At 39.7% G+C, this 14,608-nt stretch overlaps 1 protein-coding gene across 1 annotated transcript in view; it reads left to right on the top strand.

The window, feature by feature from the left end:
• The window catches only part of tgfb2 (transforming growth factor, beta 2), a 59,626-nt gene extending 54,210 nt beyond the window's left edge, over window positions 1-5,416 (top strand). The window contains exons 6-7 of the mRNA XM_030724726.1: window positions 1,071-1,224; window positions 1,357-5,416. Coding sequence (XP_030580586.1) covers window positions 1,071-1,224; window positions 1,357-1,515 — 313 coding nt within the window. The 3' untranslated portion in view covers window positions 1,516-5,416. The remainder of the gene's footprint in view (window positions 1-1,070; window positions 1,225-1,356) is intronic.
• The last annotated feature ends 9,192 nt before the right edge of the window (window positions 5,417-14,608 follow it).

Below are 14,608 nucleotides of genomic sequence, written 5' to 3'. Positions count from 1 at the left end.
TGCAGTACCTTTAATACCTATAGTATGCTCTAATCTCTGTAATAAAATGTTATAGTCAACAGTATCAAAGCTGCACTGAGGTCCAACAGGACAAGCACAGAGATGAGTCCACTGTCAGAGGCTGTAAGAAGATCATTTGTAACCTTCACTAATGCTGTTTCTGTACTGTGATGAAAGAAAAGGAAGGTTGGAGATTGGCCTATAATTAGCTAAGACAGCTGGGTCAGTGATGGCTTTTTAAGAAGCTGTTAAACAAGCAAAACTTTGCTTGTTTAACAGTTTCAACAGACCTCCTAGATCAGGGATCCTCAAATCCAGGCCTGGAGGGCCGGTGTCCTGCAGGTTTTAGATGTGTCTCTGCTTCAACACACCTGAGTCAAATACAGAAGTCATTAGCAGGACTCTGGAGAACTTGACTGCATGTTGAATCAGGAACACATCTAAAACCTGCAGGACACTGGCTCTCCAGGCCTGGATTTGAGGATCCCTGTCCTAGATGTTTGATTAAGCATAGTTAAGCCAAAACAAAGAGGAATACTAAGGCACTGGTGGTTGGCAGCAGACAGAAAATACCACCAAGTTGACATCCAACTGGTATAAATATATAAGCAATCATTATGCTGGGCAACTTGCTGGCTGATCTGTTTCACTGTATATTCGCCATGCATGGGTCAGTGATTATCAGTAATAAGTTCAGAGAGGCTTGGATTGCAAGACTCTTCTCAGGATGGCTGTAGCTCAGAAGGTAGAGCAGGTCAACTACTAATCAGATGGTTAGGGGATAGTTCAATCCCTGGCTGCTCCAGTCTGCATGCCAAAGTATTGTTGGGCAAGATACTGAACCCTGTGTTGCTCCTGTTGTATTCATTAGAGTGTGAATGTTGGATAGAAAGCACTTAGATGTAGAAGAAAAAAGGTGCTTGTATGAATATGTTGTATAAAGCACTTTAAGTGCTATATAAAAACCAGTCTTCACTTCTCCATCTGTGACCTTTAGTAGACTGTACACACCATTAGCCAGAAAATTCCTGCTTCACTGTGATTCTTCTCTCTCTTTTATGACTTTCTAGAAATGTTCAGGATAACTGCTGCTTGCGATCACTCTACATTGATTTTAAGAAGGACCTGGGCTGGAGGTGGATCCATGAGCCCAAGGGCTACGAGGCCAACTTCTGTGCTGGAGCCTGTCCCTATCTGTGGAGTGCGGACACCCAGCATTCCAAGGTACTGAATGAGCAAGTTTGAAAGGCTACACTGTAAACCTTAACATGAATGCAATTGTACTGCACTGTATCAGATATTTTTTTATGGTATGGTTCTAATATATATATATATATATATATATATATATTCCAGGTGTTAGGTCTGTATAACACCATCAACCCTGAAGCATCGGCATCCCCCTGCTGTGTCTCCCAAGACCTGGAGCCTCTTACCATCCTGTACTACATCGGCAAGACCCCCAGAATAGAACATCTCTCAAATATGAAGGTCAAGTCTTGCAAGTGCAGCTAGAAATCCTTACAACAAATACACTTTCTTGTGTTTTCATGTAAACAGTCTCATACAAACAGAATGGAGTTTGTTTACATACAGTCAAAGTGCCACTGTACCTATTTACTATTATTCCTATGGCAGTATTTTCACACAGGCATGGCCAGGAACGGTGTATCAGAGAATAAGAGGAACAATTTGGTGCCAGTTCAGTGCATACTCAACATACAGGACCAGTGCAGTGATAATACCAAAAACTTGAGTTTGATACACTATATGGACAAAATATTGGGTCATACCTCTTGAACTTTAAATTCAGGTGTTTTTAGTCCCATTGCTACAGGTTTCAAAATAAAGCACCTAGCCATGAGGTCTGCCTTTAAAACATTTGTGAATGAATGGGTCAATGAGTGCGAGCATGGTACTATACTAGCATGTCACCACTGATCAGTTCTTTTGTTCATATAGTGCACCAAAACCACAATTGTTGTATTTCTGTATTGCAACAGGTTTTCAAGTAAAATGGGCTTGTGTGCAGAGGTTTTCATTATGACCTCAATAGTCCAGGTTGTAGTTTTGCCTGAAATTTGTTGTTCAGTGCCTGGAATTCCAGGCATTAAGAGCTGCTGGCTAACCAACATCAACACAGCTTTTTATTGCCAGTGTTTCCATCATCTGAGTCTGGAGGGGAGTGTAGTTATTTTTTGGTGCTGTTCCCCTGTATTACCTTGGTGTCTTTGCAGCTTGAAGCTTTCCCATAGCTGCATTTACAGTGAACCTTTTCAGATTTTCTAAATTACTGTATAAATATCACCTAAAACATCAGATTTTCACATGCATCATCAACAGTGATGAAAATAACTCAAAGAAAAAAAAATCAAATAAAAATATGAAACTTTGGGGGGGGGTTCTTGAGAAAAAAATAATCCAATATTACATATCCATGATGAATAAAAGCATGTGAACCTTTAGGGTTAGTAGTCAATTTGTAGCTTAAATTAGAGTCAGGTGTTTTTTTTCATTCAGAGGGAGGACCACTGGGTCTGAGCGTGTAGTCGGATTTATTTTAAGAATCGAGGTCTGTCAGAGACGAATTTTCACAACACAGAAGTGAATCGTGGCACAAACAAAGGAAACTTTTGAGAGCCTCAGAAAGAGTTGATGCTCATTAGGCTGAAAACAGATTACAGAATAATCTCTAACGAGTCTGCATCCCAGCAGAGGGAGAGAATATGTACAAATGAATGAAATTCAAGATCATTGTTATCCTTCCTAAGAAAGATCACTAAACAAAATCACTCTAAGAGTGAGGTGTGTAACAGTGTGGGAAGGGGCAAAGGAACCTAGAGTAACTAATAAGCAACTTATCCATCCTTCTCACACTGTTTAATGGTGAGTCCACCATGAGAACATTGAACAACTAAGCTGCAAGAACCAAAGCAATTCCCTTCCCATCTGTGTAACATGTTTCTCAAAGTGGGCCTGTGGTTCTGCAGGGGAGCCAGTTTGGGCCATAATATTCCAACATTCCACTCTGTCCATAAATTAAATTTCACAAGAACGCGGATCATACAGGAAGCTGACAACCCCAAGAACACAAGGAAGACTAAAGATAATGTTTTGGACTGGCCAAGCAAAAGACTTAAATCCAACGGAAATAATGATTAATAGAAGTTGACATAGTTTTCTCCCTTACAGATATGTAATATTGGATTATTTTCCTCAATAAAGAAATCACTGAGTCTAGTATTTACAGTTCATTTATTTTACTGGGTCTTCTTCATCCACTTCTAGGGGTTTTGTTAAAACCCAATAGTGTTTTAAATTAAAAAAAACAAAACATTTAAGCAGTCAGTTAGGCTATTAAATTCCTGCCAAGCAGATCACATTTGCACTGTCTAATGTTGAGTGTGACATCAAATTTCAGCTGGCAAAACACATTTGACAATAACAGCAGGAGAAAAATGTGAATCAGTGGTATAAAAAGCATTTAAAATTCCACGTAAAGTAGCTACAAATGCGTACAGGGACACAGGCAGGGCTTTGGTGAAGATAGGGTCTCTCTTGCATTCTGAATTCACCATGTAGCACCTACACATGAGAATAAGGCGAACACTGGAAGTGTAAGTGATATGTGTATATATGTGAAATAAGTACTTAAAAAAGTAGATCCACTCCATGCCTACCCAACACTTCGCTTTCCATCACCTCACCCTTAAACAGTTATAACAGGCACAATATCACAATCTTATTCATCATTATTTATTTGATTCCTTGAGTACTTTTCTGAAGTTTTCATTGATCTGATATTTAAGATTTTGTAATGTCCAATCAGCAATGCAGTAACCTTGCAGTGCTAATATATAATATCTACTCCATTTTGTAGTTTATGTATGGAAAACATTGATTTTGATTAAACCGTCATAAGAGGGAATATGATATTATGTTGGAGTTGAAAAGAGTATTTCTGGTTTATTATGGCAATAGTATTAATTTTTTAGTTGGTTGTCATTTATATTATAAAACATTTCTTTCAAAGGTAAGAAAACAATTTACAATCATAGAGATATTTGTAATAACATTTAATTGCTTAAGTTACAGGATGGTGCTAAAATTTTATGAAGTTAACATTTTGTATATATATTTATTTTTAGCTTTATCAGGTTTTAACAAGCCCCATTTACCAAGCCACGTTTGATAAAAACTACAGATAAAATGCATGCTCCAGTATCTTTTGAAATATATTTTCTGCCAGATTACGTTTGTTTGTGAAGTATCACAAATGCAGTACTTGTAATCAACATTTCATGCATCCAATTATATATTATGAAGTTAACTTTTCTCCCTGGAAGAAGTTGTTACACTGAAGGTGTCGTGGATAAGAAACCAACAGTTAAAATGAAACGCTCCTATCATTTTGTACAGGCTTCATGGTTTTTAGACAGTAGGACTGTAGTTTTTCAATTGGTTGGTTAATCATACTACATTTTCATTGGTCAGACAGTGTGACTTTCATAAGAAACAAAATGTTACATAATTGTCCTTGCAGGGTGAATCAGTGGTTTTACTTTGTAAAGCATCCTGTCTTTTCACAACTGCAACTTCACCCAACCTAATGGAAACTGATAATAATGTTTACTTCGCTCCAAATGAAGTGGCGAAACAAACGATTGGTGTAGCTAAATATGTCCATGTTAACAGCAGTTTGCAGATCACAGATCAAACAGCATGCTAATCTGCAGTGGCTTCATTTTAACACTTAAACATCAGAATTTGGCACATTTCCATTATGCTTGGTCTTTGGTGCAGCTGTAATGGATAAATAGTTTCCCTTCAGAGGTTTTTTTTTTTAAATTATTTTCATGAAAATTGTCAGCTTTTGGAATTTAGATGAACTGGCAACTGGCCCCTTTAAACAGCCCAGAGTTTAGATTCTAAATAATGTTTATTTATGATCCCAAGTTTGTATATTTCTATGCTGTTAAAAAATACATTTACATGTTTATTTATAATGTCCAAATTTCTGAAACAGAGAAATCTGTTCACATGTAATGACAAGTAATAATGTGTTTTCATCATTAACAGGTTACATGTTGCCAAGTTAGTTACTTAATAATTAGAGATCATAGTCTATGTATAATTATGAAATCAGAAACTAACAAAAAAAAAAAAAAAAGGTTGACAAAAGAAATATTTCTGAGTTTCCCAAAAAGATCGAAGTGAGAATAAAACAAAAATGTCCTTTCTTGTGATGGAGCTCAGGGCTCAACTTCATTAAAGTCAGCTTGTCAATAAATAATAACAATGTAATGTATTATTAAAAATATGTTATTATAATTCTATGTGTCAGCTCACTCTGAGGTAAGTTGTGATTTATAATAGTTTGGTCTGAAAAGAGAAGCCAGTGCAAAAGTACTTTAAACCTACATTCTTACTAACGGTCAGCAAGAACACAGCTGCAAAATATCGTATGTTTAAGATAATCTTCCTTCATAATCCCAAAAAGTAGGTGGAGCAGGACATGTTTTAGTATGCAGTGTTTCTTCATTTCACATTCAGATACTCAAACACTGAAAACATCCTGTTTAACTGAGTGTCTGCTTTGTTGGAGCAGATGGAGACAAAAGAAAATATGTCACACACCAGGTGAGAGTTTGCAGTCAACTGTATTTATTAGTAAAAACAGTGTGCCTGTCAGTGTTACACTTTAAATGCTGGCAAATTTTCAGAGCTACACAGAGTCCCATTGTTTATTTCAATTCAATTTTATTTATATAGCGCCAAATCACAACAAACAGTCACCTCAAGGTGCTTTATATTGTGGGTAAAGACCCTACAATAATACAGAGGAAACCCAACAGTCAGAACGACCCCCTATGAGCAGCACTTGGTGACAGTGGGAAGGAAAAACTCCCTTTAACAGGAAGAAACCTCCAGCAGAACCTCAGGGAGGGATTTTCATGTTAAAACTGTTGAAATATGCAGCTACATGAGTTCATCAGACTTGGATTATACGGTGGGGAAAACTGAAGTCACTGGAAATCTAACTGCCATCACAGCATCCATACCAGCTTTGGCTGAAGATGAGTGCTTCAACATTTCTTCAGTTTCCAAAAGAAAACAGTACATGAGGCAACAACAGTGATGTAGTCCAGTTTTTGTATTAGGCAGACCGTCAGCGTACTCTCCCAGCCTCATACACACCTGCCCTGGAGTGACATCACAGGAGCACCAAACCACTGACTAACACTAACCACACATAAATGTGTGCTGCTGAAAGGCACTATGTGTTGTTAACACTGTAAGAGGAAATGCAGCCTTTAACTACCAAACATATTTACTGGGCCGCTGTTCGAAAGATCTGAATATCAGTCCAGTCATGCACAGCTGGAGCAGACAGATGTTCACTGATTTGACTGTCAGTGGTGAAAATATTCAAAGAGGAATTTAAATCATCATGTTCCATTATCTTCCAAACCACTGTCAGACTTACAGTGCTGTGCAGAAGTCTTGAGTCACCATTTACGGTAAATGGGCTTGTTGTTATGCAGCACCTTTCTCCTGTGACGGAGCGCTCAGAGTGCTTATACAACATGTTTACATTCACTTCCATATGAAATTAAGTTTAGTGCCTGATGTCTGACATTCACACTACAAAACTTGTGTCAGAGAGCAACTTGGGGTTCCGTAGCTTGCCCAAGGATACTTTGGTATGCAGCCAGGAATCGAACTGCCAACCTTCCAATTAGTAGGTGGCCTGCCCTACCTCCTGAGCCACAGCCACCCTGTTTATATTTTGCTGGAATAATGGGAAACCTGTACATAATACAGTATATGATGAAAGAACTGATTTTGGTATGACCTTCATTCTTCAACACAGCCTGAAAGCTCTCGGGCAGCTTTCTATTTGTTTTATAAGTGATCTTCAGGAAGGACGTTCTTTGGCTGTGGGGTGCCTTTTGTTCCATTCTCTGTCAAGATGATCCCACACAGCTCATTCACAGCTGGTTCATTTTCACACTGATCAAACAGGAACACTTTGAAAACACATCGGGTCTCGATTGGAAAATAATCCTGCTGCTGATATAATCATACTGATATGGTCTGGGTACTGAATTAGGAACAACAGGCTGAATTCACCCCGAAAATCAAAGTGAAAAAAGTTTACAGCAGGCTAGAACAAAACACTCAGTAGCTTGTATGACCCCACGTGCTTGTATGCATGCCTGACAATGTGGGAGCTCCTAATGAGATGATGATGGTGACCTGGGATCTGGACCAGGGCATCACTGAGCTCGTGGACAGTCTGAGGCGCAGCCTGGCAGCATCAGATGGATCAAAACACAATGTCCCAAAGGTGTTCTATTGGATTTAGGTCAGGAGATCATGGGGGCCACCGGCTCTCATCTGTGAAGGCACAGGGCTCCAGTGGTGGACCTGCCAATTCTGCTATTCTATGGCAAATGCCAGTCGGGCTCCATGGTGCTTGGCAGCGAGCACAGCGCCCACTAGAGGACGTCCTCGGGCCACCCTCATGAAGCCTGTGTCTGATTTTTTGGTCAGACGTTCACACCAGTGGCTGCTGGAAGGACTGCAGGAAACTGCTGCTGACGCTGATTAATGACCCGCTCTGCTGCTTAACTGATCGGATTAATATAAGTTAATTACAAGTTTAACTGACTGGATGATATACTCGGATTAAAATGTATATTTAAAAAGATATTTGGCAGGTGGGGCGTGTGGAGGAAAGACTGCATTAGAAATAAGTCACATATTTTCTTTTGTGAGCTCAAGTAGATTTTCTTTGTGGTCAGGGTCAGCTGACCTTTGATACTGCTCTTTGTGCATTTAGCCATATCATTTCTACAGTATCATGGCTGATTTCCAACCCACAGCCAACATAAAGCTAGTTTAAAGGTGGAATTTAGCAAGCTGAATTCAAATTAATGCTTCCCTCTGTTGTTTAAATAACCTTGTCTGTAGACAATATCCAGCCAAATCTCATCAAAATCACTAAAAGCTCTGCTGCCTCTGCCCACAGATAAGGCTTTTAAATCTTTTCCCTCTGTAAGTTACACTTCAAACACCATCTTTGCTGTTGCAAAATTCTCCCATGAAGTTCCATTCAGAATTCCTTCAGTGCTGCGAGGCGACTGTTGTTGGGATTTGTGTCCTACTTTGGAAGTGTTGCTCAGTTTATAATCATTCATCTACAGCTGAGATAGCTAGATGCTGAAGTACCACAACCACAACTTTATAGTGTAGTAGAGGAAGAACTCCCTTTAAAAGGAAGGGTTCTCCATTAGAACCAGGCTTACAGAGGACACTAGAAAAGTGCATTTCCATCACGAGTGCTAATATAAAGATGTAGGAGGCTAGAGTGAATGCACAACTATTCAGAAAATAAGCACAGCAGAGTGGAATAGTGGCAGGGTGCTAGGTAGCTTACAAAACTTCTATTACAGAAATTACAGTTACATGACATCTGAGAGACCGCCAGAACAGCAACAATGTAAAACATGAGACCTGAGATTTAATAAGGTGGGAGTTTATGTCATAATGTCACCTGTAGGACCTTTTGTTGATAGAGAATCATCAACAACATGACATAATTGTTTACCACTTTAAATAGTATAAAATATATACACATATATATATATATATATATATATATATATATATGTGTGTGTATGACCAGTGAGGCAAATCTTGGAATTTTGGTTTAATTCAATTCAATTCAATTTTATTTATATAGCGCCAAATCACAACAAACTGTCGCCTCAAGGTGCTTTGTATTGTGGGTAAAGACCCTACAATAATACAGAGAAAACCCAACAGTCAAAACGACCCCCTATGAGCAGCACTTGGTGACAGTGGGAAGGAAAAACTCCCTTTAACAGGAAGAAACCTCCATCAGAACCAGGTTCAGGGAGGGGGGGGTCATCTGCTGTGAGGGGAGAGAAAAGACATGCTGTGGAAGAGAGCCAGAGATTAATAACAATTAATGATTAAATGCAGAGTGGAGTATAAACAAAGTAAATAAGGTGAATGAGAAACAGTGCATTATGTGAACCCCCCAGCAGACTAGGTCTATAGCAGCATAACTAAGGGAGGGTTCAGGGTCACCTGATCCAGCCCTAACTATAAGCTTGATCATAAAGGAAAGTTTTAAGCCTAATCTTAAAAATAGAGAGGGTGTCTGTCTCCTGAATCCAAGCTGGAAGCTGGTTCCACAGAAGAGGCGCCTGAAAGCTGAAGGCTCTGCCTCCCATTCTACTCTTAAGTATCCTAGGAACCACAAGTAAGCCAGCAGTCTGAGAGTGAAGTGCTCTGTTGGGGTGATATGGGACTATGAAGTCTTTACTGCTCGTCAAATCAGAGTGTTCACCCAAAAAGAGGTGAGGCATAATACCTGGACATGCTGCTCTCTCCACTGTTGGTGCTGTAGCCTTGTGACTGGACCTCCTTTGGAGCACACTATATGTTTTGGCTAAAAGTACATGAACTAATGAATTAAATAATAATTTTCTACAAAAATAAGAACAGTAATGAGTCTTTTTTTTTATCTCTCTCTTGATTCTCTAAATTAGAGATGGAGCAACCACCTCATCCTTTATGCTGCAGCCTTCTCAGTTAGACCCGTTTTGTCCTACTGTATTTACTGTATCTTGTCTATCATGAGGGATTCTTTGTGATATTTCATGTGATATTTTATGATGTTGTCATAATGCCTGTGCTGCATCAGTGAGGAAACTGGTTAATGAATAGTCTCATCCTTGTCCCGGTTTATGATTTTCTCATGCCATTATGAGCTCATTTTAATGCAGTCAACAGATCGTTTCCAATTGAACATTTATGTGAATGAAAATGTTTGTTTTTGTTTTAATGTTTTTGTCTCTGAACATATCTGAAGTGGATCTATATTTTTTCTATGTTGAAACCATAATAAGTACAATGTTTATACAGACCTTGGAGCAATTTGTAATAAGTCAGAATTATTATTTTAATGTACAGGTGCCTTCTGTCTTGATTAACTTAACAGATTTGTTCTCTATATCCTGTATAATATGCTTAGCAGTGACTGATACTGAACAATTAGAGGCTGTCCACATAAAGAAGTGATGACATTTCATAAGTATAAGAACTGCATGTGCTATTGCATTTGTATGCACTTAGCACACCTACACATTTGGTCTACATACAGCTGAAAGGTCAGGGTTCAGAGGAAGGAGACGTCTTTGTAAGTGGTGGTGATGATGCTATTTTTGAGGAAACGCAGTTAGCAATCACGTAATGAGAGCTCCTAAAAAGTGTTAGTGAAGTATAGATATAACCTTCAACCTACAAGTACTGCAAAACGAATCCCACTGAGCACCTCGGCTGGTGTGTCAGTTTTTTGGAGTCTCATCAGTTTTTTTCTTTTCTCTGCCAACAGAAAACTTTTACTTTAGAAACTTGGAAAAGCTGTTGTGATCCTGTAGTGGTAAATAAATTATTTAAGTTTCAACACTTATTTAATCAGATCGCTGTGTTGTGTTGTCACGTTATTCCTGGAAATGTATATTCACACTCTTGCTCTTTTTCACACAGTGTTTGCCTTTATGAGGGAAAACTGTCCAAAGAGGGCACTCTGATAGACAGTGAGACAAAACAAATGGGAATCTGTGTTACTACCGAACACTTCATTATTCATAGATAATGAATACAGTTATTAGTTCTATTTATAATAAATCTATCTTTACTGGATGTTTGTATACCTTAAAGCTCTTTCAGTATGCCAGTGTTTAGTGTCAGTCTGCCATTTGTTCTTTATGCAGCAATGTAGAAAGTAGTGAAGGCACAGGGAGACGTTAGGAGAATGAATTTCATGTCCCATTTCAGATTTGCAAATCACATTACATTAACAGCTTTTATTACTTTTACATTCCTGACAGTTCAATGGTGCCATATTTAGTGCCAATATATGCCCAAAAAGGCTGAATCAAAGAAGCTAATAATAATAATAACTTTATTTGTCTAGCACTTTTTTTAAAGGCACAGGTACAAAGTGCTTCAGCATCCATCCATCCATCTTCTTCCACTTATTTGGGGTCGGGCCTAAGCAGAGAAACCCAGACTTCCCTCTCCCCAGCCAGCTTATCTGTGGAACACCTAGGTGTTCTCAGACCAGTCTAGAGATATAATCTCTCCAGCATTTCCTGGGTCTATCTTTGGGCCTCCTTCCAGTAGGACATGCCCAGAACACCTCATCCAAGAGGCACCCAGGAGGCATCCTAGTCAGATGCTTGAAATACCTCATCTGGGTCCTTTCAATTAGGAGAAGTATGAGCTGTATTCTAAGCCCCTCTCAATTACCTGTAATCTTCACCTTATATCTAAGGGAGAGTTCAGCCACCCATCACAGGGAGCTGATTTCTGCCGCTTGTATCCACAATCTTGTAACTATGGGTGAGATGAGTGAGATGTAGATCAACCAGTAAATCAACAGCTTCACTCTTACGCTCATTTCTCTCTTCACTACAACGGACCAGTGCAGCGTCTGCATCACTGCAGCCACAGCCCCAACCTGTCTGTCAGTCTACTGCTCCCTCTTCCCTCAGTCCTGAACAAGACCCGAGATACTTAAACTCCACTCATCCAAAAGCCTTTTCCCATGGCTTCACCTAACTCCTCCCATACCCCAGTTTTTGCTTCAGCAACCCTCTCATTCACCGGTAAAAACAACAACATACAAGCAACAAGCTGAGGGGATACAAGAATTACACCCCCAGCCCACCGCCTCTCCCTGAGGGCAACTCCAGAGTAGTTGCCCTCAGGGCATGTTAACTAAGCTAAGTGCTTTTTAACTTTCCCTTTAGTTGTTCTTCCATAGAAGTTGTGCTTCACATATGAAAAAAAACCACACATTAAAAATGCTCCATGTTTAAAATGTTCCTTCCAGCACACAGACAGACAGGTAAACAAACAGTCTTACAGTTATTCCAAAATGCACTCATTATATGCCAACGGCCAAAAATAATGGGAGCACGCTAACCTATAAACCTTTCAGCAGTCATTTAAAACAAACCGCTCATTCAGCTGACCTGATTGGCTGAGAAATTCTATTCAAATTTAGGCCTCAAAAGCGTGATCACCTCTGGTTTTAAAATAAGATGCCCGGGCCTTACCAAGCATATGTTTGTATGTCAAAAATTCTAAAATGGATTCTGAAACTGGAACCCAGCGACGGCAGCAAGAGTCGATGTGACACGTGGGCAGCAGCTAGTATCTGTTAGCAGCCTGCTGCTGCACTCTGGACTAACTGAAGATGGGTTAGGCAGGACTGAGAGATGACTGTGAAGAGTGAATTACAATAATCAAGGTGGTAGAAAATGAGTGTGTACTAAATGCTCCGAATGATTGGATGACAGAAAAGGTTTGATTTTTGTGTTTCTTAGAAAGAAAACTGGATGAGATTTGAGATGTAAGATTCAAATTTCAAATGCTTGTTAAAAATAACACCAAAGATCTTCACTAATGACCTTATATTGCTGGAGAAGAGGCCGATGTAATGACTGACCTCCTGGGACGAACACAAGAACCTCGGTTTTGACAGGATTGAGATGAAGAAAATTTGAAGACATCCAATTAGACATGGCAGAGAAGCAGTCACCAAAGCAGGAGAGACTGCTGAGGTCCCCTAACCCTGCTATACTGATGAGCAATATCAGGGCCAGAAAGTCAGCCATTGCTTTTGAATTACAGTTCAACAGAATTATTTTAAGAAACAAACTAATGAAAGTGACCTGGACAAAAAGGTTGGCACTCTTAACTTAATATTTTGTTGTATCGTTTGAGGCAATCACTGCAAAGTGATTTCTATAACTCAATGAGACTTCTGCACCTGTCGACAGGTATTTTGGCTCCTCCCTGTGAGCAAACTGTTTGAAGGGTGCCCTCTCCAGCCTGCATGCTTCAGCTGCTTCCACAGCTTCAGAGCGCTCCAGGGTTTTGTGCTGAGCTGTTTCTGGTGTTTTTAGCTGAGTGTGTTTGGGTTATGATCCTGTTGGAGGACTGAGGCGGCTTTCCGGGCAGCACATTTTGCTCCAGAATGCCTCGATGGTCTTCACATTTCATCGTACCTGCACAGATTCAAGACGCCCGTTACAACAAAGCAGCAGCAGAACATCAGCGAGCCTCCTCCATGTTTCACAGTAAGTACAGTCTTCTCTTCTTTGTATGCTTCATTGGTGCATCTGTGAACACAGAGCTCACAGCTCCAGCTTTGTCTCATCTGTCCAAAGGACGTTCTCCCAGAGGTTTTGTGTCATTAAGCATTTTAGCAAATTGCAGTCTCTCTTTTTTTTATGATTTGCTGTCAGCAGGGGTGTCCTCCTCAGTCTTCCATTAAGCCTTGCCTCAAACAGCAATGGATGGTGTGTTCTGACCTTGGAGGTCAACTCTGATCTGGACTTCTGGACTCTTACATGTACCATCATTTTTGTCCAGGCCAGTGTCATTAGTTTTTTTTTTTTTTTGGTAATAATTCTGTAATTCAAAGGCAGACTCCCCATTTACATGAATCTGTTAGATAAATATGATTCAAACCACTGCAGTGCAGTACCTTTAATACCTATAGTATGCTCTAATCTCTGTAATAAAATGTTCTGGTCAACAGTATCAAAGCTGCACTGAGGTCCAACAGGACAAGAACAGAGATGAGTCCACTGTCAGAGGCTGTGAGAAGATCATTGGTAGGATCTGTTACTGTTTCGTACAGTTAATGTAATGTTGATGGCGTCCATGTTGCAGACTGTATCAGTGACTACTGGCAGCAGCCAGAAAATGATCTGCGAAGAACAAAGAACAGCCACAAACAAACACCGATCTGCATCTTCTTTTCCACAAACATTAGGCTGTTAGCATTAGGCTAATGCAATCAACAATGCAAAACATGTAGGATTTATTAAGCAATTACTAACACAAAAACAAACAAAAAACATTCAATTCAATTTTATTTATATAGCACCAAGTCACAACAAACAGTCGCCTCAAGGTGCTTTGTATTGTGCGTAAAGATCCTACAATAATACAGAGAAAACCCAACAGTCAAAAGGACCCCCTATGATCAAGCAAAAACATGTTCACTGTTGCCCCACAGCAAGAAGGTCCTGGTTCAAATCCCCCATCTGCCCTGGACTCCCCGTGTCTGCATGGGTTCTCTCTGGGCACTCCAGTTTCCTCCCACAGTCCAAAGACATGCAGTTAGTGGGGTTAGGTTAGCTGGTCATTCTAAACTGCCCACAGGTGTGCGTGTGAATGGTTGTCTGTCTCTCGGTGAACCCTGCGTCTTACAGGGTTCTGTGACCCTGAAAAGAATAAGTGGAAGAAGAAGGTGGATGTTCACAGATGCTCCTTTTGAGCCCTTCTTTCAATATATATATATATAGTATTTTCTTTTGAACAATGACTTTGAAAGCAGAGAGATGCTTGTATGTTCAAAGATTCCAACAGGTCAGACCAACTAAATGTGTTACATCACCTTCTCTGTCTTAAATGAGTGAAATATGGTACCACCTTGCTGTATCTGTTTTACTTCATATGTTCTGAAAAATAAAGTCTGTAATCTTAGTCA

This window comes from Archocentrus centrarchus, unplaced genomic scaffold, assembly GCF_007364275.1.
Source record: "Archocentrus centrarchus isolate MPI-CPG fArcCen1 unplaced genomic scaffold, fArcCen1 scaffold_40_ctg1, whole genome shotgun sequence".
Classification (NCBI taxonomy): Eukaryota; Metazoa; Chordata; class Actinopteri; order Cichliformes; family Cichlidae; genus Archocentrus; species Archocentrus centrarchus.
The sequence above is the reverse complement of the archived record's forward strand: the minus strand, read 5'-3'. Positions and strand labels throughout refer to the sequence as shown.